The sequence below is a fragment of the Kryptolebias marmoratus genome, linkage group LG13 (genome assembly GCF_001649575.2).
Source record: "Kryptolebias marmoratus isolate JLee-2015 linkage group LG13, ASM164957v2, whole genome shotgun sequence".
Classification (NCBI taxonomy): domain Eukaryota; kingdom Metazoa; phylum Chordata; class Actinopteri; order Cyprinodontiformes; family Rivulidae; genus Kryptolebias; species Kryptolebias marmoratus.
In genome coordinates, this window is record NC_051442.1 from 3,586,864 (window position 1) to 3,613,418 (window position 26,555).

A 26,555-nucleotide genomic window follows, 5' to 3' on the forward strand; every position below is an offset into this window, starting at 1 on the left:
TTTCATTACCATCCGGCTCCTATCAAATGTCACCGACGGCTGCCGACAGGAAACAGAAAACTCCTCGAACGCCCGACTCTCTGCCTCTTGGACTCTGCTTAAAAAAACCGACCTAAATTCGCAGCGTTGAAGAGACAGAGGACGGTCGCAAGGTGCGAATTGATCGAGACACTTTAGTTTTTATTAGTTTATTGCCAGGAGACGGCAAACAGCCGGGACAGCAGATACCAAAACAGAGCGGGGGGCAGAAGTTCAGTTAGTGGAGGAATTTATGTCATAAAACAGTTAAAGGTAGAGTCTTTAAAAGTGATATTTAACCTCCCTGTCATCTCATTATATCCCTGATAATACATATGTTATCACCTAAAGTTGTTTTAGATCTTTATCCTGATAAATTGTCCAAATTTACATCTTTACTTTGGTTTTTATGGCCTGTAGGCCTCAGTCAGTTGAGTCATGTTGGCGTATAAAACTTCCAGATGTGGTTTATTTTTAGTAAAATCACAGATGAAGCGTAAACTGTTCATCACAGATTACTGGATCGTAATCTGCGTCGTCTTTAACTTCCGACTCTTCCTCCTCAACAGAATCGTTCATGTGGGTGAAACCAATAAACAATAATAAAAAAAGAAATAAATAAAACATCGTCTGGTTGTTGTTGTTTTTAATTCATAAAAAGATTTTAAAAAGTAAAGACAAATCCGACAAAGGACTGTACATTTGTACACAACAGGTAACAAAAAAAGTCCAACCTATATGAAAAAAAAAACATATTTAGTCTAAAACTTTTAAACTGAAACAGAAATCGACCGATTGAGTCAGGATGTAAAGAATGTAGTATTTCTCTACTCTTCTCAAATATTGACCCCACGTTTAAATCGTAGCTGCAGGAGGAAACGGACCCACGGAGAATCGACTGACGTTAACTGAAGGCTTTTCTTCAAACGAGCTGCGCCTCAAAGTGCTTTTCTCACATTAATACTTCGCTCACAAACTTCAGGCTCTCGATGTTTGAAGTACTTCCTCCTCCTTGAGCCTTGAGAAGTACTCACACCCCTCGAGTTTTACCACAAACATCAAAGTATTTTATTCCACGGAGCAACAAAAATCAAACGAGGGTTTCAGGTGTTCCCTTTTTACAAATAAAAATCTTTACTCTGAAACCCAGAACTACCCAGGTCCAGAGGTTCCTTACAGAACATCTGTGATCAAAAGGCATCATGAAGACCAAGGAAAAGCAGGGTTTGGTTATAAAACATCCAGATCTTTGAACATTTCGCTGTTCGATCTGTCATCTGAAAATGGCAGAACTACAAACCCAACCAGACCTAAAAGCTTCAATCCAAGAAGCCTCTCTGCAGAGACCCACAGCTCAGGTGGGACAACATGTCCACAGGACAACTGTTAGTCCACTCATCTGGCTCTTATGAAAGCCGTCTGACGTCCTGATTAGGGGACGCAGCAAACATGAAGATGATCGGATCAGACCAAAACGCTTACCATCCCCACTCTGAAACACAGTGGTGGCAGCATCATGCTTTTCCTCAACGGGGACAGGGTGGATGGGAATCTGGATGGAGCTGAATACAGGACAGAGGACCTGTTAGGGACACTTCCAGCAGGACACAGGGACCTGAAAAGTCCAGACAGGGCGGGGGTGTCCGATCCTGGTCCTGGAGCGCCGCCAGCCTGCATGTTTGACACACCTGGTTTGAATGAATGAGTGATTAACCTGAAGACCTGCTGAGGAGCGGGGAAGAGGGACAGCGGTCCCCTCCAGGACCAGGATTGGACACCACCGAGACGGAGGAACAGAACGGTTCAGATCAAAGCTCGTCCTCGTGGCCCAGAATAAATCCAGACCTGACAAAACATGGCAAAGTTCACGGGGTATGAATACTTTCCCAGCCCACTGCAGCTCTCCGTCTCAAATATAAAAGCCTGTAATCTCTGCAGCAACCAGCAGAGGGCGACTGCAGCTGTCTGAATGGACCTCTTTCAGAAAAAAAGACATTTTCATTGATCTAAAGGTGGGATTCTCAGCTAACTGTGGCCAAATGAATATCCGCTGATGACTTACGTTCTGCAGGAACTTGGAAAAATCCTCACAAGCTGACAAAAAGAGGATTTTTTGATAAACCGATGATTCTGTTACAAAAACGATTGGCATCGCTTTTCTGTGACTCAGTGAAGAAACGTTTGTTTCTTTAAATAAAAAAAAGGATTGCTCTGGACTTCCTGGACACCTGCTCCGTGTTTTACTGATTCATTAGGTTTAATTAAATATACACAGATTTAAAAGTAAAAGAGTTTTTATCTGGAATCATTTTGTTTTTCCAACACATTATTGGAGATTTGACTCTTTGGCGCCATCTGGTGGTGAAAGCATTTTTCACTTTTTACAATAAAATGGATAAAAGTTTGCAAACATAAAAAAAATCTACAAATAGTGTCTCTGGGTGATTTTTGCACAGAGGTTCTGTTCTACGTTTCTTTCAGCTGTCACATCTACATTCATTTAAAGTGTTTTTTTGTTGTTTTTCTGTCTGATTATCTACAAAAACAAAACTCTCCGCTGACACGTTCTCCGTCTTCAAGTCTTCTTCTCAGTGTTTGCAGTTGGGTTTTTTGGCGTTAGGACAAAAGGAAGGTGTCGATCTGAGCCAGAACCATGGAGACGACGGCGCCGACGCCCAGCAGAGGAACCGCAGGAGTGACCTTACAGGATAAACTCACCGCTGGGGGAAAAAGGAGAACGCTGATTTAATGTCTATAAATATGTTTTTTTTATTATTTTCTTATCAAAAACATTTGGTTTTTAGTCAAATTTAGACATAGTTTTGGAAATAAGATCATGTTTTATAACACAAACGCTAAAATGTTTTTTACTTATTCTAACTAGCAACTTTCTGTTATTAAGTGTGCCGATGGAGCATCATTTTGTGTCGTACTTCGCTTTGAAAAAAAACAAGTCACACATCAAAACATGTGGCTTGATCGGGAATAGCATGCTATGACTTCTGGTGGTGGTCTGTCGCATAATTCGGACTAAAATTACAAAAAAACCCTAAACTAAACTAAAACATTGAAGGGATTTCAGTGAAACGGATGAGAAAACCCAGCCCTGTTTGGAGCTCTGCAGCTCAGACGCCCTTCACAGCAGAAACATCATTCAAAGTCTGAATGAATCACAGAAAGTTGGACTTTTAATGTCTGAACTGTCACTTTGATATCTTTTAAAGTTTTTACACAATTTCAGTTTAAGTTTTATGGTTTTTAGAGATTTTCTGACAGAACGCTGAACTGACAGCTGATGGCGTCTCCTCCAACTTCTGAAATGCCTAAAAACTGCCAACAAGTGATTTTTACTTACACATTTCTTTGTTAAATGTACAAATTATACATGGAAACGTAGGGATTTTTGTCTCCTTTCACCCAGTGTGTCTCTCACTGCGATAGGATTCATGATTTTCTCTCAGATCCCCTCAGAGTGCAGGGAGAGCTCACCAAAACCCCAGACTCTGTTATATTTTAGCTCGAATGTTTCTCTTCAGAGTTGGAAGTGACGAGTCGTTTCAAGTCGTCATATCTCCTCCACAAAACGCTGTAGAATCATAAAAGTTCACATGTACAACCGCCGGGATCTTCTTCCGCTCACGAGTCAGGAAGATTCGAGGTCCGGTTTGTGGTTTTCACACTGCGACTGTTTGTTTGAGGCTTGGCCTTTCTGTCTGCCTCTCGTTGGCTCGGCAGTCAGGGAGTGACAGACGCAGGTGTGTGGTTACCGTGGTGATTATAATGAGCAGTTTGTTCACAGATTTTCAGTCAATTTTTTTTGCAAAACAAAACCCTACATAGGCCCAGATGCAGCCAAACGGACCTGAAACCGAAGGAAACCAAACAAGCTGAGAGGATCCGATAAAACCATCTCAGGAAGATTCAAACGATGATGAGTTTGTTTTATTGTCACATGTTGGAAAAAACAAGTGATTTTTAATGAACTTATTTAAAGTTATCCGATGTTGTGAGAAACTATAAATGGTGGAAACTTTGCTCAGCTGTTTCTATGGTAACTTTGGTTTGAATCTGAGCCGTGGAGTCGAGATTATCGATAAAGGAAGTGATTAAAAACGATGATTAACGTGTTCCACAGAGAGTGATGTGTGTCGCTTTGTGCAGACTGTGTGTGTGTGTGCACGTGTGTTGGCGGCGCTCACTGCGGCAGCTCCTCCCGTCGGGCTGCAGCATCCCGCTCACGCAGCTGCAGATCGGCCCGCCGCCCTTACTGGTGCAGATCTGATCGCAGCCGCCGTTGTCGTCCTCGCACCAGTCCGACTCTGAGGGGACAGAAGACAAAAACTGCTCTGAGACGGAGCTCTACGTCCCGGGTGTCTCTGCGCAGACATCTTGAACACGCGTGATACAAAAAAAACTCATTGACCAAAACAATTAAAGAAAACAGGAAGAAAGACTTTGAAAGTCTTCTGTCCTTCTGTCCTCATGTTGTTCTGCCGTCCGTCCGTCATCTGTGGACAGTTTCTCGTCCGAGCTCTAAACTGAGAACCCTTAAACACAGAAACGTCAAACTGCACAGCTGGACACTTTACAAGTTTGGGATGATCCCTGTTGATTTCAAGGTCACAAAGTCAAAAGGTCAAGGTCACAGGAGCCTCCTTTCAGACAATCCTCCCCTGCGCTCTAACGGTGGAACCGTGAAACAGAGGAATAACAAACTGCGTAGCTGGACATCTGATGGGTCAAGGATGATCCCTATTGATTTCAAGGCCCCGAGGTCAAAGGTCAAGGTCACAGGTCACCCCTTTGTGACAGCCTTGACTGTGCTCCGACACTAGACACATGTATTCAGGATTGTGATCTGAGGAAATTCATTCTTCGGGTTTTAATAACTGTTTTCTGCATCGATGGCGTCATTTTTATTTTAAATGTTGTTTCTTTTTATTATTTCTGTTTTTTCTTTGTTATTAAGTTTTGTTATTGCCCACCACCAAAGGGTAATACTGTTTATACCCATACCTGTTTGTGTGCACGCTCAGTTGTCTCTCTGTTAGCATAATATCTCATGAGCCTTTGGGCAGATTTCATCTACAACTGATCCTGTTTTGGGCTCAACTCAATTCAAGATGGCCGCCACAGCTAAATCGACCTCAGCCTACACAAAAATGTCTGTAAGTCAGATCCTGAGCTAATATCTGAGAGTCCTCCACAACATGAGAGGGTGAATAACAACGTCATCGTTTCTCAGCATGAACTCGGGCCTGAAGGAGGCGGAGCTTCCAGCTGTGACCCACCTCTCCTCCTGATGGGCCCCACGCTCAGGATGTGCTCCTTGTGGTCCCCGTCCCCGGAGTACATCCTCCTCTTGTGTGGACAGTTCTGGATGCGACACACACACACACACACACACTGAAAACACACCGCGGGGCGTCTCACCACCTCTGATCCGAGCTGCAGGTTTTGTCTCGGGCGTCTCACCACTTTGCAGGCGTTCGTGTCCGAGTCACACAGGGACACGTCGCAGTGGAGGTGGACCTCGTCGTAATCCCCGATGAACTTGAAGACGGTGACGTGGAAGCGGCAGGTGAGCGAGACGCCGTTCTCCGCCATGCCGATGGTGTTGTCCTTCGTGTTTGGGCACCTGCAGGGAGGCAGGGGTTAAAGGAGCCGGCTGTGCTCAGAGGAAGGGGAACTCGTTGGAAAAGTTAAAAGAAATTCAGACGTTTTCTAATCATTTAAAAGTGGATTTGATTGGATTTCTTTGGACTTTGGCTGCTTTTTCACTCAGTCTCAGTCCTATTTGACCCATGACAGCATATGATGCAGTTTGTGATTAAGAAAAGCAGACAAGTGGAGGATAAAGAAGGAACAACACGTTCTTGAAAGTCACGTTTTTAAGAAACGAGACCAGCAAAGACCTGAAAGAAGCACCGTCCTTCAGCTGATGTCGACTGTTTGACACGTTTTCACCTCAGAGCTCTTTGAGAATCAACGCTTTGGAGGTGAAGTGACTATTTTAGATGTAAAACTGTGTTAACCTTTGGTAGTTTTTCATAGCTACAACTAAATAAATGGTAGCAGCTTCTCTTCGGGACAGGTTGCTGGGAAGAAAGAACCTAAAAACCTTTAGGTTCTGTTCTGTGTTTTGGGTCAAGAACTGGACTGAAAGAAAGCGAAAAAGCAGCCAAGGTCCAGAGCTTCAGAACGCCTGAAAGCATACTGATCAGGACCAGTTTAAAAGACGAAGAGTCTCAATCATCTGGCTGTTCAGCAGCAGAACGAGACCCGACGGCTGGTTCTGTAAAAAAGGTAAAATCAGAACCAGAGGAATGTGCTTCTGGTGCAGACTTGGGAAACATTTACCTGCACAAAAAATGATTTCACACCCTGAAAGTGAACCAATAATCCAGACTATTTAAATCAGAACAACGAGCTCTATGAGACCCAGACTGTTTAGTGTTGAAGCAACACATTTAAAAAGGTTTATATTTTCTTGTTAATCCTCTTTCGATCCCTCAATCTGGTCTCGTTTTCCCTGCGGTTAAACCTGCTCCGTTAATGACAGTATGCTGAGACTGGAGAACGTAGGAGTAAAAAAAGTAGAAAAATTCCTTAAGACACCTTGATGATGTCACCACACCTGTTCGAGATCTCTGTCAGCTACTACCACACCCAACCTTAGCTCAATATCTGTAAAACTGACAGAGGTGTAGCCATCTTTTGTGCGTGTTTGCCAAGCTTGTTGCGGCGACCATTTTGAATTTAGTATGCACTCGTATGTGTTGGGCATCACTGTCAGCTACGACCACACCTAGTTGTAGCTCAGTAGCTCTAAAACTGATTGAATTAAAACCATTAAACATCACAGCTGTGGTGGCCATCTTAAATAACAACAACAACAACTAAAAAAAAAACAATTTCGCAATCTGTTAGCCCTCATGGTATGTTTTAGGGGTTATTGTAGGTCAGTATCTTAAAACGAGACGGAGTGACGGCCATTTTCTGCGTTTGCTGCAGCAGGTGTGGAAGTTTAACTTGGATCCTATTAATCTGTGATATCTCAGAGTTTGTGCCACTGAAGTATGGTTAAACACTGGGTGCCTTTAAATCTCAACGTAAAACCCACCTGTTTAGAGTTGCTTATGGCTTAATTCGGGTTAGAGTGCGGGTTTTTGATGTCTTCGATGTTTTTCTCTTTCTTACTGTTTATTCAATGTCACATGCTTTTTTTATTTTATTTTGTTTTTTAATTATGTAAAGCACCTTGAAATGCCTTGCTACTGAAATGTGCTATACAAATAAAATTTGATTGATTGATTTTGATTAAAGAAAATTAGAAATATTCTCCATCCTAACCTTTGAGGAGTTGTTTTTGGTGAATTATGTCAACATATTAACTCAAAATGCCTCTCAAAACAGCATTAAAGGTAAAAACACATCCCTTCTTTTGAGATTATACATATATATATATGCAATCCTTTATGTGTATTTGAATGGCAGGCTCCAGTAATCCCCCCCCCCCACACACACACACAGCCTACCCCCTCTCTATGATGATGTAACGCAGCCGGTCGCTGCTGTAGCGGGACGGCGTGGCCCAGCACATATTCACGATGAGGATGAGCTGGTTTTCATCTGCCCCCTCCACGAAGACGCCCACGAACAGGATGTCCCGGGTGCTGAGCACCACCTCCCCCTCCCTGTACGGGTTTCGGTACGAGGAGTTCTTGTACAGGGCCATCTTGGTGATGAAGTTCCCCTCCTGGGTCGGCAAGGTGAGGTTGATCACGCTGGAGGGCGAAAGAAGAGCAGCTTGAGTTTTTTCTGTGACGCTGCGTTTTATTTTGAAAGGAGTGACCTCCTGAGCCGGACCTGAGCATGGGTTTGAGGACAGTCTCCAGGGAGATCTTCAGGTCCAGCTCGTACGCGCAGGAGAACTCCACGTTGATGGTCTTATCTCTGGTGATGACGTTGCCCGTGTTGTTCACACTTTCTATCCAGACGGTGTTCTTATACATGATGTGTGTGCCGTTAGACTGAGGGAGAGAAATATTATCTTTTCTTGACTATTGAAGATAAAACACAGAATAAATAATAACAACTAACTATTCAGACTTTTAGGATACAAGAGAAACACATAAACAGTTAAAGAAGAACTTATAAACACTGCTTTCTCTCATCAAACATAAAAACAAAACTCAAATCTTCTATTTTTCTTCTCTCCTTCCTAAACTTATTGTCTTTTTGCATCCTAAGGTGCAAAATGTACATTTCATGGTACCTGCCTGCACTTTTCTCAGACGCAGGAGCAACAAAACTCAACGTTAACTTGATTTGTCTGCGTTCAATGTCAACGAAAAACGTTGAAAGTGAGCCGCCGGACCTGAACGATGGAGCCACAGTGTCCCTTGGTGTTGTTGATGAGGAAGGAGATGAAATCCTCCCCTTCGATGCCGGCGCAGCGCTCGTCGTTGACCCTCACGTCTTCCCTTTCGAAGCCCAGCTGGAAGAGCTTACACTTCGAGATGGACACCTCCATCTGCGCGTGCTTGCAGTTCACCTCCGCCTGGATGATGTCATCGTCGCCCGCTGGCCACAAACACACAGAGTGAGACGCAGACCCGCGGGGTCACGAGCGGCAACAAATGTAAGCGTCTCACCTGCAGTGGTGGTCGGCAGCTCGGGGCAGCCGCACAGGTCGCCTCCGTTTTCCAGCTCACAGGTGAAGTTTGTGCAGATCTCTCCGGCGCAGGGGTCATAGATCCATTCTGCTAAAGACAGGTCCACACACAATGTTAGCTGTCACACTCCCCGGGCTGACCCCAGATCAGCCTCCATCCTCCGAGACAAAAGGGACAAAACTGGAGGATTTTCAGGTGTTTTAAAGTCAACAGTGGCTGATTCTACATTCATATGACTGCTTTTTTATTTTTCTGAACCTTTTTTTAAATCCAGCTACTCCTGCAGACTTTGTGCCATTTTAACTCTTCGTGTGTCAAAACGTTTGGCTCATTCAGGAGATAGATGCCATGAGGTTTGCTTTTTTGTAACTTTTATCATTTTCAAAACATTTAACTTTACTTACAAATAATCTCCCCCTAAAAATACACCAAGATGCCTTCGCTTCCTTCAGGAAACAACGCTTCGTCACATGTTCTCGTCTTGTTGAGCTGCTTTCAGCTAGCCTTTTGCTACTTTTAGCTCATAGCCAGTGTTCTGCTGCTTTTAAGTTTTAACGGCTCAGTTTTAGCTCCTCCAGAAGATTTCAACAAAGTCATTCCTAACTCAGCATTCACCCTACGTTTAGGCAGGAAATGAAAACTCTCTGGTTATACTCAAACTTTTCTGTCCAATAAACAGCCTAAAACATGCTTATTGGTCAGAGCTTAAAGGGTGACTTTAAAAGCATGCATTCTTTTCTGCAGACGCACAGTGCCGTCTGCGTGTGTTTGTGGCTGAGACACTCTGGTGTCTCCCGGTGGGTCTTACAGCAGTTTTCCTGGGTGATCCACTTGGTGGTGAGGGTTCCCAGGGAGCGGCAGGCCTCGGCATAGGCTGCCAGCGAGCCGCAGACCTGCGCCTTGCGGTGGTTGTAGCAGCCGTCCAGGTAGCAGGACTGGTAGAAGGGCCGCGGGTCCAGCAGGCCGTGGCACGGCTGGAAGAAGCCCTTCAGCTGGGTCAGCTTCTGACAGGCGTCCTCGCCCTGCAGGGCCAGGACGGCCGTGTTGTCGCAGGACTGCGTTAAAGCCACATACTGGGTCTCATCGCAACTGCAAAACAAAGAAAAAGACACGTCCTAGTCACGACTTTGTACGCTGTTCTTCTCCCAAATCAGTAAATAAATAAAGTTAATGCGTGAACTCTGACTCACACTGTTGTTTTAGAGTTTTTTGTTATTTTTCCAAATGTTTTCTACAATCTAAAGACATCTCAAGACCCATTCATATATCAAAACGTTAGAGGACAGGGGTTCTGAATTATGGTTTTTGCACTATTTTCCAAAAAGTTTCAGTTTATTTACAAATGTTTCTCTTCAATTCTTTCAAAAATCATTTCTCTTGTTGGAATCTGCTTCATCATAACTGTCCTGTTCGTCTTCTACCATTCTGTTGCTTTCTTAGCTTTAACATGAAAACTTCGTTGAAGTCGCTGATGATTCGGCGTTATCTGCGCTCTTCATTAAGGCCAATCCTGTTTGAATTACATCAGCTTGTTCTCTCAGAGGTTTGATAAGAACTGACTGGATGAAACTGTGCCTGTGAGCCTTTTTTTTTGTGTTACCTGTTCTGCATCCCGTTGGTCTTCCAGCTCTGGGCCAGCTCCAGGGCGCTGACAGCCGGCTTCCCCCTGGAGGTGATGTAATCGTCACTGGGGTCGCCGTTGAAATTCCCACAAAGGCCGCACACCTTGTTCTGAAGTCGCTGGCCCATTGTGATGCTGAGAGTGTTGAAGCGGTTGTACCGGACCTGGATGTCCTGCGGCGTGTCGATGACAATGAAGCCTTCGGACGTGGACAGGCGAGTCATCAGGCCTGTTAGGAACGGTACTGACACCGGCGTCCCGTTGACCTGGACAGACACAGTAAGGGCTAGACTGACATATGTGGAATGAGATGATGAAATATTTCTGATAGAAGAGTAAATGCAAGCTTGCAAGCACTTTTTAAACTCATAAACTCACGTTAAAGACAGAGTTAGAATAATAACTTTATATTTTATGCATTTCATCCCTTGTCAGACAATAAATTACCTTTGTTTTCTAATTTTAGGGGTTAAAAATACCTCATAGATCTTTAAGTTATCTTATCAAAAACCTTTTGTATTTGTCTAATAAACACTTCAGTAATGAAACCAGCAATCCTTGAAAGAATGCCTATCACCCATCTCCTTGCATGCCAAAGTTAAAAAACAAAAAACAAAAAAACTCGCTCAAAATACGTAATGGGAGTGACTTTCAGCTACTACCACGCCAAATTTTGGCTCAAAATTTGTAAAACAGGCAGCCATTTTTTGAGTTTGCTAAGGCCGATTAGCTGTGGCAGCCATCTTGAACTGGGATGACTCTAAAAGGTAATCAGATGCTAATGGAAATCCATAGATCACCTCCTGAGAGTTTCAGTAAGATTTGTCCTCTGGTTTGTGAAATGTTTTGCTAACCCACACACACACGTGATTACATGTTCGCCCACCTTTAGTGGCAGAAGATAATACAGATGATTCCTTTGCATATAAACTGGTCTTGTTGTTAAATTTCGGACAAGGTTACAGAAAGAAAATGCTCCTAATGTCATTATTTTTGGCATCCTTTGGTGTGGAGTTAATTAAAGATCCAACATGCTTTTGTAAGCTTCTGCAATCAGTGTGTAACAGTGTGAGAGGTTGGCGTTTGACGGCACCATCATGAACTCAGAGTTCCGCCTTTTTCTTAAATCCTGATTTTCCAAAACAGATTAGTGATGTTTGAGTTTGGACTCATTAACTCAAGTCGCCTCGGGCGGGGATTAAAAGTTGGCGTGTCGTCTGCGTACGCTGGTTTCTTATCTTAAAGAAATGTCATGAAGTGGCAGCGCAGCGTTTCACAGATGAGGAAGGAGACAACGCGAGTGCTGTGATTACTTCGTGTTCCGGTGAATTTCATCTGAGCCACTCCGGTACATTTCCCATAATGCCAACATAGTTCTCAGGCCACTTCAGAGAAATGTTGTGGGTAATGGCTTACCTGGATTACGCAGGATTAAGGTGCATTGAGGGTTTAAGGCAATCATAAGGTCAGCATCTACCTCTATGAGTGCACTTTCAGCTCAAAGCCAGAACTGGAGGAGCTCTGATAGGCTATTAGCGGCGAGGTAATTGGTAAATTGGACAGCAAGAACCTTTTTTAAGGATTCTTGAAAGAAAATTGAGATTTGAAGTAGATCCATTTGTTTAGTCTGTTAAAGGCTCCTAAAACAGTAGATGGCGTTCAGCCAACAGGAAGTAAGTTGTAAGTAAGAAGTAAGTTCTCTGGGTAGAAAAACAGTGAGGTTTTGTCTCAAAGTACAAAAGCAAGGAGCCGATGTGCCTACAGGACTGCAGGCCACAAGCTTCTTCAAAAGCTGCCAGATCCGGATTTTAAGGCAGTAGTTTCATAGAAGAAGAGTTTAGAAAACAGCAAGAAACAGATGAATGTTGTTTGAAATGGTGGAAGGGAGCTCATATCAAGATCTCCATCCGTCCATCTTCTGCCACTTGTTCATGGTTGTTGTTGAGGCAACAAGTTTAGGAGGGAACCCCAGACGTCTGGTTCCCCAGCAACACGCTCCAGCTCCTACTGGGGGATCCCAAGGTGTCAACAGGCCAGAGAGGATACATAATCCTTCAAGCAAGTCCTGGATCTGGTTCTAGGATCTCTTCCCAGTGGCACATGCCTGGAAAACCTCTGAAGAGAAGCACCCAGGAGACATCCTAATCAGATGCCCAAACCACCTCAGCTGACTCCTTTTGAAGCAGAAGACCAGCGCCTCTACTCCGAGCTCCTCACCTGATCTCTGCGCCTGAACCCGGCCGCCCTACGAAGGAAGCTCATTTCAGCTTCTTCTTCACCAAGACAGAGTAAAGCAACGCCCTCATTACTGCAGACAACCCATTTCCTGCTCCGTCTCATGAATAAGACTCACAGATACTTGAACTCCTCTTCCACAAAAAATCTTTGACCCAGAAGAAGCATTTCACTTTCATTTGAATCGGCAGACGATGTAATGAAGTCCCAAACAAGTACTCAGTAAACAGTCATGAGTTTTAAATGGTCAGAGACTGACTTTAAGCTTTACTGGATGGGTTAAAATAGTGTACGATGTGTTAAGGCTGTGAGCAAAGATATAAACTGATTCTTCTGTAAACTACAGCCTGTCTATGAGATTACTTCCTGTTTATATTTTGTAACACAAATAAAAAGACAAATAAGGACTTTGTAGTTTGGAGAAAACAGTTTCTAGTTATCCCAAAGAAATCCATTCAACCTTTTTAAATAAAAAGTAATTCAGCCCTTTCTTTACAGACCTCAGAGACCTGTTTGCCTTTAGTTAAACCTGAGTCAAACCCAGCCATATGTTGTTGTCCAGCTAGTGTATTTTATCTGTTCTGTAGCTAGTTGACGTGGAACGCTCTGTTGTTAGAGCAAATCTCTCTATCTTTAGGGTAAGACATTTATTTAACCATAAGACAAATCCCCAACTTAAGATCGTTGATCCTTTTCTTTCCAGTTTCTGTTGATGGTGCACAGCAGAAAATCAAACCAAGTTAACAACATTTTAAATATCTGGCAACCAACCAGAGTCAGGCTCGTGTTTTACCTTGACGGTGCTGCCCGAGATGAGGATATTCTCCTCGTTATTGTAGAGGTAGACATGAGAGATGGTGGTGAGGTTGGGCGTGCTCCATTTATCGAAGTTAGCGATGAGCTGGAAGGAGAGGTCAGGCAGCTTGTGACAGTTTGTGGACAGGACAAAGGAGCAGGAGGCCGGAAGACGCAGCGATGCCCCATCAAACGTCCTGAAGACGCCACCACCCGACGCCACACAGTGCTGAGAGCGTCGCGCGAAGCAGCCTCGAACCCCATATCGTAGCGTGCACTCTTCCTCCGCCTTACAGCGCCGTGGGTCGCACTGGATCAGGTTTCGCCCAATGCACTGGCAGCGTTTGGTGCAGTCATTGTTCCAAAACAGCTGTTTGGGCTACAATAACACAACAGAGACTCGTTAAAGAAAATGCACCTCGATGTGATGTTCGCTGGCAGAAGGTACTGACCTCGTAGTACTTCCCATCAGTGTAGCAGCCGCAGTTTTGAGACAGGATGCAGCTCTTGCCGTTGAGCACGTAGCCCAGGTCACACTGGCAGCCCTCCATGCAGTCCTGGTTGCAGTCCCTTTGGCCTCGGGCGGGGGCGCACTGGGGCGGGCACACCGACACGCAGCTGGAGTAATGGCTGTTAGGTGGACAGCTCAGGACTGGAAGCAGGCAGGTTAGCAAAAATATTAGCTGATGATCAAAACTGAAGGGACGTTCTGTCAGATAGTTATTAATAGTTGGTAGGAGAACCATTGGTAGAGAACGGACAGGTGTCTTCGTCCAGGCTAGGCTAATGGCTAGCTAACCGAGCGGCCATTTATATCAGTTTTCAGGCTTATAACTCCAGGCGTTACTTTAGACATTATGAGCTGCAGGTAACTCTAAACTGTGTGTCGTTTTGGGAAATACTCATTTTTGTTATTTTTCTGCACGTGAGAACCAAATTAGTGAAGTTAAGATCACATCTCTGCAAAAAGAATAGGACTTATAGAACAGTTTAAAGGTGCAGGATTCTACGTTAAAGGTTATGAACAGTTTTGGGGTATTTTTTGCTTAAAATTTACCTGTTGTAGGGAGCTTTTTAGGTGGCTTCAGTTTGAAGAAATGCACTAAAATTCTGACTTCACCGACGAGGCCAAGAAGTAAGTGAACGGCTGTTGTCTTAAAACAACTCCAACCTCCAAAACGTCATAATGGTTTAAGCAAACACCATTTTGTAAACTCAATAACCACAGAATTCTATGTGAATATTCATATAAAGTAAAGGTTTAGGAAATGGCATTTGCGTTAACTGTTAGAATTTATTTTAAGATGGCGGCAATCCACTTTGTTCATGGCTTTGCTCTTAACTGGTCAGATCAGTTCAGTCTTTCCAAACTTGGATATCCATAACAGGTAAGCAATTCATAACCTTTTCACAAATTATATCTTCAAAAGATCTGAACTGTCCTTTTAACCTAGTAGAGAACAAAGACCAGGACTGAGTTAAAAAACAACAAAACTCCTAGAAAAACTTGTTATTCTCAGTAATTTGTTTCATGCATCCAATAAGAAAATGTAAAACCACTCATACTTAGTGGCACTTAGTAGCTTTTTGGATATATATAACTTGAGATATGTACCTTTGATCTGTTTGACTTCACTAAATCATGACAGTAATGATGCACAGTTAATCTAAATAATCTACAGGTAATTTTTATTGTTAACACTGAGGTTCTGGGATTAATTTAGGGATGAAAACTGCAGGTAAAATTCTTCTTGGATCCACTGTTTACATGTTTTGTGTAAGTCTCATGCCTGCATGTGCAGTCAAAGCCTGGGTTGGAAGAAAGATGAAAAGCACTCACCACACGGCGTGTCACTCCTCCAGCCAGTTACAGGCACTCCTTGGCTCTGACAGGTGCTGGCATAGGTCTGCAGCCAGTTACAGATGGTATCCTGAGCTCCCTGATCCAAACAGGTGTCCTGCAGGCAGCTCTGATAGAAGAACGCTGGCGCCACCTTGCTGTGGCAGCGTGCAAAGGCGCCTCCTCGGTCCATGATCAGCCCACACAGCCTCACCGCCTCGGGCTCCACAAACACATAGAGTCCGTCTCCAATGTGGAAGCGTATCCCCGTGGCGACTCCGTTCTCCTCGTCGCCGTTGTCGTCGGCCGCCATGAGAGGAGCGGTGTTTACCACGCTCTTCTCTCCGAGGCCACAGCGCGGGCAAGAGTCTCCACAGCCCACCTGGCAGAAGGTGTCCCTTTCCGCCCAGGTCATGCCCCAGTCCGTTGTGGTGAGGGTGGGTGGGGACAGGGGCATGCCCTGGCAGAGGCCACAGGAAATGTTGTAAAGATCTCTGGGTAAAGTCAAAAGGAGGAGAGTATTCCAGTCGAAAGCCACCTTCAGGCCAAAGTCCGTCTCCAGGATGAGCATCATGCCTAAGGTGAAGACGTTGACCTTTCCTGGACCCAGCTTCAGAGGGAGGTACAGTCGCTCCTTATTCACCTGAGGATGGAGAGCAAAACTGATTCAACACAAAAACATTCCAAATTTAAGTTTCTAATTGCTCTGACTTTACATGTTTTTTTCTTTTTTAAAGTCTGTTGAGAAACAGGCGTTGAACGGCTGCCATGAAGACTGACTTACAGAGCCATCAGTAAAACTCTCTGAGCAGCAGAAACGGAAAATCATGTGTGTGTGTGTGTCGTTTCTCAGTGGAAGTGTGTGCCACTTCTCCTCAGATCTTTTAGCCGGTTTGTGAACCGGGTCCAAGTGTCGCTCAGGGTCAGGGTTTCGTCTGAGCCCGATCCAGCCTGATAAAAGATGGCCATTGAAATGAAATCCTCCTTAAGCCAATAAAAGGGGAATCCAGCCCCCGGACAGGTGATCCTATCAGCTTGATTAGAAATAACATGCCCTCACAAACAACTACGACCTTCACAGGGCAGTAAAAAACAAACTGTGTCAAAACAGGTCAATGTTCGTGTTAATCATCTCATTCCACTTTACAGGTGTTCCCAAACTACTGAGTAAAAGCACCAAATCATCCCTCATTTCTTTATATCTTGCTTCCAAGCAGCCATTCTTGTAAACATTTTAAGTGTCTTGAAGGTCTTTCAGAGTTTTTCTTTGAACTTGGGCAACTTCTCACTCATTTTAAGTCCAGTAATTTTCAGAGGAAGGTTTTTGTTTGATAAAACCACTTAACTCTAACCTGTGAGTCATTCAGGTATTAAAAAAACACCCAAACTCAAGACATAAACCAGAAAGCTTTACATAAACCACGTGGAAATTGGATCTTTAAGTTTGCAAAGCTGCACCTGAATGAACCACAAGACCTCTGGATTAGTCTCCTTTAGACAGATGAGGTCAAAGAGATGTTTACCCACAATGCTCAGTGTCATGTTTGGACAAGAAACCAAACACGTCAAGCACGGTGGTGGAGGGCTGATGATTTGGGCTTGTTTTGCAGCCACGGGAACTGGGCACCTTGGAGTCATTGAGTCGACCATGATTCCCTCTGAAGACCAAAGGATGTGAGGCCATCTGGCCGACAGCTGAAGCTTGGACCAAACCGGGTCGTGAAACAAGACAAGCAGCTAATCTACAACAGAATGACTGAAAAACAAAAGGATGAAGGTGTTGCAGCGGTTCAGTCAAAGTCCAGACCTCAACCTGATGAGAATGTTATGGCGGGACCTCCAGAGAGCCGAGCAGAAATAAATCTGAATCAAGTGAAGCAACTTTGTAAAGTAGAATGGGTCAAAATCGCTTCTGAGAAGGTTCTAAACCAAACCACTTCGGACACTTCTTGCTGCTCTAAAAGCTGTAGGTGAAGTTTTTTACACAAAGCGTTTCCATTCTGTTTAATAAGTTTAACAAATTCAATTTTCCTAACAAATAATGGCACAGATTGTGTGTTTTTACACATTTGAGGTTCAATTTGAATCATTTCAGAACCTGGTGAAGACCAAATCCTTTTTAATTTTGTTTTGACGCATAAAACCCCTGAACTGAAAAAGGATGGACTTTCTTTTTCTCATGATTGTGTTGATCAAGATCACTTTAAAAAAATGTAATAAACTTCCGCTTATTTAAAGCCAAAGATAAAATAAATCGGGGATGGTTTTAAAACTTTATTCTGCACCTTTTACTGTGTGCATATACTTACAGTGACTGTGTTTTTGTAACTTCGAGACACTTCAATTTCGTACTCGTAGACCTCCAGGACGAAGCCCCTCACCCAGATTGCCTGGCCCGTGTCTCTTTCCTCGTTACGAACAGCCAGTTTGAACAGAGGGAAAGCTCCACTCGCCAAGCCGTGCTCCCTGTTCTCGCCCCCACAGATGGTGGTGGCCATCCGCAAAGTACAGGAGCTCTGTAGCTCAAACGGTACGCCACCAAACGGCAGAAAATGCCCATAACCAGCCACCACGCACAAGGCCTCGGTGCGCGGCTGGCAGAAGTACAGGCCGTCGTTCTCCTGGCAGTACTCCTCAGGGTGACAGGGTGCCATCTGACAGTACACGCTGTTGTCTGAGCCGTTGCAGTAGCAGCGCTCCTGACACTCCCAGTCTGTCCAGAAAGTCTGATTAGTGGCCAGCTGGCGGCCGTGACTCATGCAGCCGCAGTCGCTGCGGGCCACGCAGAGGCCGTCCCGCGCCGCAAAGCCGTCTTCGCACTGACAGCCCTCCTGACACGGCAGAGGGCACGGCTCCTCGGGCTCATCCAGGTTGGCGCAGGTCAGAGGGCAGGCGGTCGTGCATTCTTCGAAATGGCTGTTCTCTGGACATGGAAGAGCTGGAATGAGAAAAGGAAGGTAAGATGTGGGAGGAAGAAGCAAAGGCAGCAACTATATTCACAAAACTCGAGTTTAGGAATATTTATTTTGCGGTTGAGAGATCTGGTGAGGTTGGCAGTGAGACACAGAAAGCTGAAGGGGTTTTGTTTCTGGACACAAACATGCAGTTCTCAGAAAGTCACCAATTACAAAAATGATCTCATCTCTGTCAACTGAAAACACAGTTTAAGACAGTTCAACTGAACCCAAAATAGAGTTTCTAACTACAGAGTGGTGTGAGGATTTCCGCATGAAGAGGGCGCCTTTCTGAAAGGGAGTTTGCATCTTTCTCATCTTCTGCGGACTTTCTTCAAATACTCCGAGTATCTCCTTTAGTCCAAAAGATGTGCCTGATATATATATATATACATATCAACTGATGATCCTGCATTTATCTTATAAATGAGCGTGCGTGTGCATGTTTGTCCCTAAACACAGAAGAATCTTGTCTCCGGGGTGCAGAATGGTTCTTTTCATGAGACAGGAAGAAAGGTATATATTGGATCTACAACTGCCTACCTGTTGTAGTTAACCTGATTCAAGATGGCCACCACAGCTAATCAACCTTAGCAAACACAAAAATGGCTACAACTCAGTTAACTTTACTGATATTGAGCCAGGATTTGGTGCAGTAGTAGCTGAGAGTCATCCTCGTTCCATACTTTGAGCACTAACAGATTACATAAGACCTTAGTTAATGCAAGGAGGTGGGCAATATGCATTCCTTCAAATAAGGTTTTATTATTAATAATGTCTTAGTGTTCACAGCTCTTTTTAAAAAGTTGTTACCATAGCCTGACACATGAAGGTAATCTGTAAAAGTGGCTTGCATTTATCAATAAGAGCCAGGAGGTGTTTCTTACAGATATAAATCACCAACTTCATATAACAACAGAACATGCAGAAGCTATTTTAATTGTTAATCCATAGCACAAAACAGAGACGTGAAGCTTTAATCACAAAACATGATTCAAGGGTGTCAAAATTCCTCCGTTCATTTTGTTCTCACCCGTGATGATGTCTAACGCCCAATGTCTGGCCACGATTATCAAAACGCCAACATTCAGTGTCTCACTGCATGACAGTAAAGATGTTTAACACCTTTGATTCGGTCCAGGCACGGGCAAAATATGACCTCAGAGTCAGAAAGTGTTTTCCATCATCGCTGCCCTGAAAGAAATTTGTCCTGTACCTATATAACGCATCGATATGGCCCATTAGAAACTAAAAATCTGGATTTGGCCCCAAATGGTTTATTTAATAACTTCTTCTTTAGGCTCACTGCTTGGCACCATCCATTGTTCTGCATGTGATATATATATATATATATCGTAATATATCACTTAAGTAAAACTGCCAGAACTGTTAGTTTTATGTCTTTGTCAGAATAAACTAAAACCAAGTAAAACATCCAAATATATAATCGACAAATGTGCTCAGTAAATGCCTAAATGTTTATTTGGAGCTCACTGAGATGAACAAACTCTGAGCTGAGAGGTAAGTTGTGCAGAAGCAGGGGTAATCTGCTTTTAAATACCTTAAAAGCAGATTACCTAACAGACAATTTAGAAAGAACTGATAAATGAGAGTCTTGATGTCAGCATATGAAACTGTCTCTATATAGGATTCATTTTATTCTAACTCACAGGTTTATATTTTTGTGATGTAGCAAAGAATGTTTCTTTAATGCTCAAAAATGCCTGAAGTGCTCCATTTTGGCTCCTGTCTTTAAAACTCTCATACTCAAAGACAGTCTTTTGTTAATGCCAGATAATTGGTCGAAAATGGCAGAATAAGAGCTTTTATTTCTTTGTTTGTAGATGTACCAAACTAGTCCTCAGTGAGAGATCAAAGCAAAGAAAGAAAGGCATGGGCAGAGTTGAGATTTGTTTCTGTAGGAGAGTATAACTCCCCTTTGTGTAGGTTTTGTAACTTTGTGGGCATTTACCATGAACAAAAACGCTACACAAGGCTTTAAAGAAGAGGGAAAGCCCCAGGAAGCATAACATGATCCCTTTCATGTAAAGCAATATCTACTCACGGCAATTAGTAACACTCCTCCAGGAAGCAAGGCCTACTTGTGCATCCTGACAGGCTGTGGCATAAGCCTGCAGTGAGGAGCAAAGGGCTGAACGGTTTCCTTCCTTTACACACATGTTGTACAAACAGTTCCTGAAGAACGGTGAAGGATTTACCACTGAATGACATGCCAGAAAGGAGCTATTCCCTAGGTCATTAATGTTCCCACACATCCAAGGGCTTTGGTAAAGACGCAGGTCTGTGCACATGCGGTACAGGTCATCACAGTCCCCATTGCAAGTGAGGTCATCGGCAATCGACTTCCAGCTTTCTGTGAACTGTTCAGTATTATCTGCCAGGCGTCCGTTGGGAAGGCGCAGGTCGTCTGTGGCGTTGCTGTTGAAGACGCCGCATAAACCACAAGTAACATTGTAGAAGATGGTAGAAAGGGAGATGTTGAGGAATCCCTGGCGTGTGTAGTGGACACGAAGGAGCCCTCGAGATTCCACTACAGTCGCATTTCCTGGTGCCTTGTAGATCATCATTGTCTCCATTGGGTGGACAAATGGGAGTAACACTGGTTCACCATTCACCTGGGACGCAAAAAGGTGCAACAGCTTTAATTACTACATAAAAATAATCCCCCCCCCCCAAACCGTAAAAAAACCAATCACCAACCTTTACTGTATCAAAATCAGAGCCTCCCATTTGTGCTTCAAGGTTAGCTACCGTAACGATCACAGGTCTTATCCAAGAGGGACCTTTGTTCCTCAGCCGCCTGCCTATCTTCACTTCCACCATTGAGCCGTTAGCTGGTATTGGACCACACAGCTTTAGAAGGTAGTAAGAGCTGTCATCTGGGATTAACAGGAAGGTGCCATCAAAGGAGGATGTCACAGAGTTCTGGGTGACGGAGCACACTCCCTCCCTTCGAGGGTAGCAGCCTAGCAGGCCCAACTCAGCCACGCACACTTCACCCTCCTTACAGGACTCATTGAAACAGGAAACTTCTCCAGCAAAGCCACAAGTGCAGCGGAGGGTACAGTCCTCACCACTGGGGCCTGCCCAGAAAGTGCCATTAAGGGGGTAATAGAGGTCGTTATGCTCACAGCCGCAGTCTTCTTGTTGTACACAGCGACCACCACTCAGAACGTAGCCGGAGTCACACTGGCAGCCTTCGGTGCAAGGGTGCGCGCAGTACAGAGGAGCGGTGAGATCTGAGCAGGAGGCCGGACAGGCGTTTGTGCACACTTGGTACTGGCTGAACTCTGGACATGAAAAGGCTAAAAGCCAAAGACAGAAAACAAAGTTTGTTAGATGAGGCATGATAGCTAAGAAAATCAGTATGAATTGATGAGAAGATGTATATGAAATCTCACGACAAAAGGTGCGAGTTCTCCAGGGTCGTATTGTGACACCAAGGGCCTGACAGGCTAAAGTGTAGGCCTGGATGGCATGGCATAGCGTGGTCATGTTATCCCTGTTGCTGCACATGTCATATACACAACTATACACGAAAGCTGTTGGGTCCACGACAGCTCTGCAGTCTCGAAAAGGTCCATCGGTTTTGTTGATCAACCCACAGTAGTCTGAGCGAAAGTACATGGCTTCTGTAACGGGGTCACAAATGCTACAGTTCTGAGCGCAGCCATCTGTGCACCTCCAGTCTGAGTCCTCTGCTCGCCAGCTGCCACCCAGCTCCACCACGCTTTCTGCCAGAGAACCATCTGGAAGCACAGGATCATCTGCAGGGTCGTCATTATAGTTTCCACAAAGGCCACAAGTGTTGTTGAAGTAGGAACTTGGTAAGGAGATAGATGCATAGTGCTGGCCATCATAGGTTACCAGGAGCCCAAAGTCTGTTTCTAAAGCAACCGCCACCCCAGACTGGTAAACCTTTACTGCACCAAGCTGGAGCTGGACTGGCAAAGTCTTCACCAAGCCATCCACCTAATGAGGGAAACACAAGAAAACTCTGAAAACCCACAATGAAAGCAAGACTGATTCTAAAATATAGTTTTCTTGAATGTTGTTTTTCATTACCTGAAAAGGTGACTCGAACAAAAAGATGATGAATGATTTGCTTAAAGTCTATAACCTTGAAAATGCTCTCACCTTGACTGTGCCCAAAATGCCTTTTGGTATCATGACTCGATGACCATACACCTCCACTGTGACGTCCCTTAGCCAGGAAACAGTAGCTACCCCGCGGTTCTCATTTTTAGCCTCCACACTGAAGAAGGGCAGTCCTGCCATTTCCCAACAGGGCCGCGCCAGCAGGTAGGAGCAGGTGCCTTGGAAGTGATAGAGGAAGCCATCAAAAGTGTGATAATGGGGGTCCCCAAAGACCACACAGGTGCTGGTGCGAGTGGGCTGGCAATAAAAGGCCCCTTCTTGCTGCTCGCAGTTCTCAAACTGCCCACAGGGAGCTTCCAGGCACTGCACCTCGTTATTTATATCAAGGCAGCGGCATCTTTGTGAGCACTGATCAGACAACCAGAAGATTTCCCCTCGTCTGTAGAATCGTCCTAAAGAGGGTAAAGGGAAGACATGCAAAGGTCTTAAACTAAATTTTATGCTAGCCAGACTGAAGAAGCTGTAGATCTCTGTGAATATGACCAGTTTTTAACGTTTGAACTTGCCATTGTAGCTGCAGCCATTGGCAGGATCGATCAGTTCAGTGTCTATCCGGAAGAACCAGCGTCCAGGAATGTTGACGTTGGTCGTCTGTTCGATATTAACAACATCGTTGGAACGGGATCCAGGCAGGTTGAAGAAGTGACCAATATCTCCACCATTAAAACCTGCCTAAATATGGGAAAAGGCGTTATCCAGTTGAGGTTGAACGGTTATCGTGTAGTTTCCATAACAATGGGGGGAATATTTACGAGTTTGGATAAACTGGAAGAATACCTGAGCTGTTGTCCCACCCAGTCCAGTTAAAGGGTCTCCACCACTGGCTGTTCCTGTGCTCCATGTGATTTCTCCATAGTTGAACATACTGAAGAATGCCACGCCATCAGAGATGAGCACAGTCTGGAATGTGTTCACCTGTCAACCCAACAGGAAGTTGGAAATTAAGACCATTTAATGACACATAACAAAAATTACACCCATAAATGTCCTTTCTAGACTTAACAAGTTTTTGTCAATACTTTAAAAGTTGAGGAAACATCTTTGTTTCCCATCAAATTAAGCCCTTTTTTTCTAAGACATGAGACAGAGTTGTATCTTTATGTAACTAGCTGTGTCTGTGTGATGTTTGTTTGTCTGTTAGCAAAATATCTCATGAACCACAGGATGGAGTTTAATGAAACTCTTAGAAAGCAATCATTGGATGCATTAGAGTCAACACAGTTCAAAATGACTGCCACAGCTAATCAACATTAGCAAACACACAAAAAAGTCTTTAAATCAGTCAACTTCATAAGCATTGAGCTGAAATCTGGTGTGGTAGTAGCTGAGAGTCGTCTCCAACATATACTCGGAACATCTTTGCTTAAAACTTTGGCTTACAAGATGAAGGGCAATATGCATTCCTTCAAGGAAAGCTACGTTTTATTTAATTATTGCTTTACTTACTAATTTGAGGAGATGAAAGTATTTTTCTACCCATTATAAGTTAAACTCTACAGATACATGCTGATACTCTCCCATGCTAGGTCCTAATACCAGTTTTCCTCCACATATGTACTTTAATGTGTGGAAATAAATAACCAAAGCATTTAAGCAGAGTTTAAACTCTACCGGGGTCGTCTGACTTCCTCCGTAGAAGGTGACTTGGTGCCATGTTGCGATGAAGACCCATGTGGCTGTAAAGGTGGGCATGTTTTTGAAATGCTTCCGGACATCCTGCGTCGCTCTTTCCAGCAGCTCTGGTTCGGTGGTCTCTCGATAGTACACGTCTCCGTGGATGCCGTTGTGCACATCTGCCCAAAGTGGAGCAATGAAGGACCTACTGTCACTCAGAGGAAAAGCCTCTGGTGTAAACTGGCTAACCTGCACGTTGAAGGAGATCACCCCGTTGTTGTTGACCTGTGGGGGGAAAAAGAATGTGTTTGTTTTGAGCGTCAGAAGTCATTCATTGCAACAAGTTATCTTAAATGGACTGTTCAGATCATCTGATGTGGGGTTCTGTGTAAAGGTTATAAACAATCATTATCTTAACTAGTTAGTTCAGAGAAATGCAGTTTTATTGTGACTGAACTGACGAGCTAACGGCTAATTCAAGCCAGATAAAAGCAAAAGTGGATTGCTGTCATCTTTAAACAACCCAAATATCACGTGGACACTATTTTATATTCCTTTACACTGCTGTCAGTTTCACATTATTTGGTTATTCTGGTAGAAATATTATCATATTCCTGCTGGAAGCGACACCAAGTTGCACCAGAAATGCTGCAGATAGGTGCTCTTGTTTTTGGTAATTGTGCTGGCAATTCTTTACAGACTTTTATATGAATTACTTTGCAAAGTGAAGCTAACAGTGATATAAAGGTTTATAAAAATAGTGTTATAAAATAGAAATAGTTTAAGATGACTGTAATCCTCTTTGGTTTTGGCTTCGTTAGCCGTCAGTTTGTTCAGAATAAAAACTGTATTTTTCCAAAATGAGGTTGTTCAAATCTGTAACAGGGAAGTATTAACTTATAACAGAACATTTCAAAAGATCTGAGCGACCGCTTTCTGTAAAATTCAAATGGCGCTTTAATGAAGGCTTACATATATGGATCGGTAGTTCATGTTGAAGAAAATGAAGGGGATAAGCAAAGTCATTTCAGCTGAACTCCCATCGTCCATTTTAGGGGTCTCTAGATCCCTATGACCTGGTCCATACGGATACAGAAGATCCTGAGTAATAGCTGAAAACAGCATGAATAATTAATCAGAGCTTGTTAAATTGACAGGAAACATCTGCAGCAAATGTTGAAGGATATGGAAGATCTTGGTACCTTCTGCTTGTGCAAAAATGCTGAAGAGCTGCAGCAGCGCGAGTGGACAGCAGCGCCTGACCATTCTAAAAAAAGGAAGAGAGAAAACACAAAGAGAGATGAGGAGAGAGATTATATTGAACTGGTGTTACTTAATCTGTGTTGGTTTTTCTTTAAAGCTAATGGAACTGTGGGGAGATGTGAGTCATAGGACGGCCTCTCATAAACAAGGCAGCTTAACAAAGCAGAGAGGAGGGAGAACCATCCAACCAGCACCACGTTACTTCTTTAAGATCAGGCTCCCAGGTCTCCCATGAGGATCTCTGAAAAGGCTCCATTATGCATGTCGGAACAATGTATCGGGATCATATTTGCTCGCGGTCCCATGTGAGCCGACAACGGTTGGCTACAAGTCTCTGTGCACCTCAGGCCCCTGCAGCTGCTGAGACCGGCCCACTCCCCTCCGACGTCTCGGTGCCTGAAGCCGTCAGGCTTCTTAGGACCTCATTACTACTTCTGTTTGGGACCCATCCATGCTTTGTTGGCTAAAGCAACAGGAGTGTAAACACCGGGGCACTAATGGCTTTAAGTGAGAAGGTTTCAATTGCCAAGGACCTTGCAGTGGCCCATGGGGACTGTTCAGTGTCGGGCTTGGCAAGCTTCCCATTGGGAAAGTTGGACGCGCAGCCAAGTTGGCTGATTTTGCTGTCACCATATACGTGGCGTTAAAGTTGATTGTTTGATTAACTGTAATGAAACTCCTGAAGGTACTGAAGGTTCGTCCAGTGAATTAAAAATGAATGTAACTCTACGTCATTATGGGACATTCTGCATATTTGAGCAGGGGTTGTATGAAAAGTCGTAACTCCCAACTGTCACCAGGTTCAGTTTGCAGGTCAGAAATAATTCAGGTTTCCATCTTATAATTGATTTATTGAAGCAATGACTGCTTGAAAGCAGCTCTGATCAGTGGCAACATCGAGCAAAACAAAAAACCTCCAGCATGAATTCACTCAACTAATGTCAGCTTCTCTCAAAAATCTACATTTTCCTTCAGATAATTGCGGCGCCTTGGATTAACTTGTTTTGATCGTTTTTTGAGTCCTTTAACAAACAGAGAAAAGCTCTCAAAGACGTGATCTTCTGTTCCTTTTCTCTTTTCCAAACATGGTTGCTTTTGTCTCCAAAAAAGAAGAAGATGTTAACGTTTAAACGCTGAACTAAAGACACCAACCATTCTGTGATGTTCCCGTATTATATGCAGTCTAAGGTTGTTACTGACTGGATAGCTGGCTTCTGTAGCCGTTAAAGAGTCACTGTTTATGGGTTTTATGGTGAACAATCTGATCAGATCTCTTTTAAAAACTCGACCAAAATGTGCAGTTTGGGCTCTTGAAAAAAAAAAATCATAATTTGTATGTTTTATTGGTGAGTTGAGCA

The 26,555-nt window shown here is 43.9% G+C and overlaps 1 protein-coding gene across 1 annotated transcript; it reads right to left on the minus strand.

The window, feature by feature from the left end:
* Positions 1 to 705: 705 nt before the first annotated feature.
* On the minus strand, positions 706 to 25,244 carry tecta (tectorin alpha). The gene is made up of 23 exons (XM_025006729.2): positions 25,137 to 25,244; positions 24,907 to 25,046; positions 23,932 to 24,219; positions 23,098 to 23,235; positions 22,827 to 22,992; positions 22,300 to 22,712; positions 21,564 to 22,134; positions 20,863 to 21,467; positions 20,207 to 20,777; positions 17,497 to 18,125; positions 15,188 to 15,830; positions 13,800 to 13,999; positions 13,346 to 13,726; positions 10,297 to 10,583; positions 9,505 to 9,785; positions 8,676 to 8,786; positions 8,399 to 8,604; positions 7,888 to 8,051; positions 7,557 to 7,805; positions 5,494 to 5,656; positions 5,310 to 5,394; positions 4,218 to 4,337; positions 706 to 2,738 (listed from the first exon to the last, which is right to left on the minus strand). Exons 1-23 carry the CDS (start codon positions 25,198 to 25,200, stop codon positions 2,635 to 2,637), a joined length of 6,579 nt encoding a protein of 2,192 aa, XP_024862497.1. The 5' UTR covers positions 25,201 to 25,244; the 3' UTR covers positions 706 to 2,634.
* Positions 25,245 to 26,555: the final 1,311 nt, after the last annotated feature.

Coding starts and splice junctions, on each gene's coding strand:
- tecta (XM_025006729.2), bottom strand. CDS start 25,200: ATGGTCAGGCGCTGCTGTCCACTCGCGCTGCTGCAGCTCTTCAGCATT. Junction 24,220..24,906: donor TGAACTACCGATCCATATAT/GTAAGCCTTCAT, acceptor TTCCCCCCACAG/GTCAACAACAACGGGGTGAT. Junction 8,605..8,675: donor GCTGCCGACCACCACTGCAG/GTGAGACGCTTA, acceptor GTTTGTGGCCAG/CGGGCGACGATGACATCATC.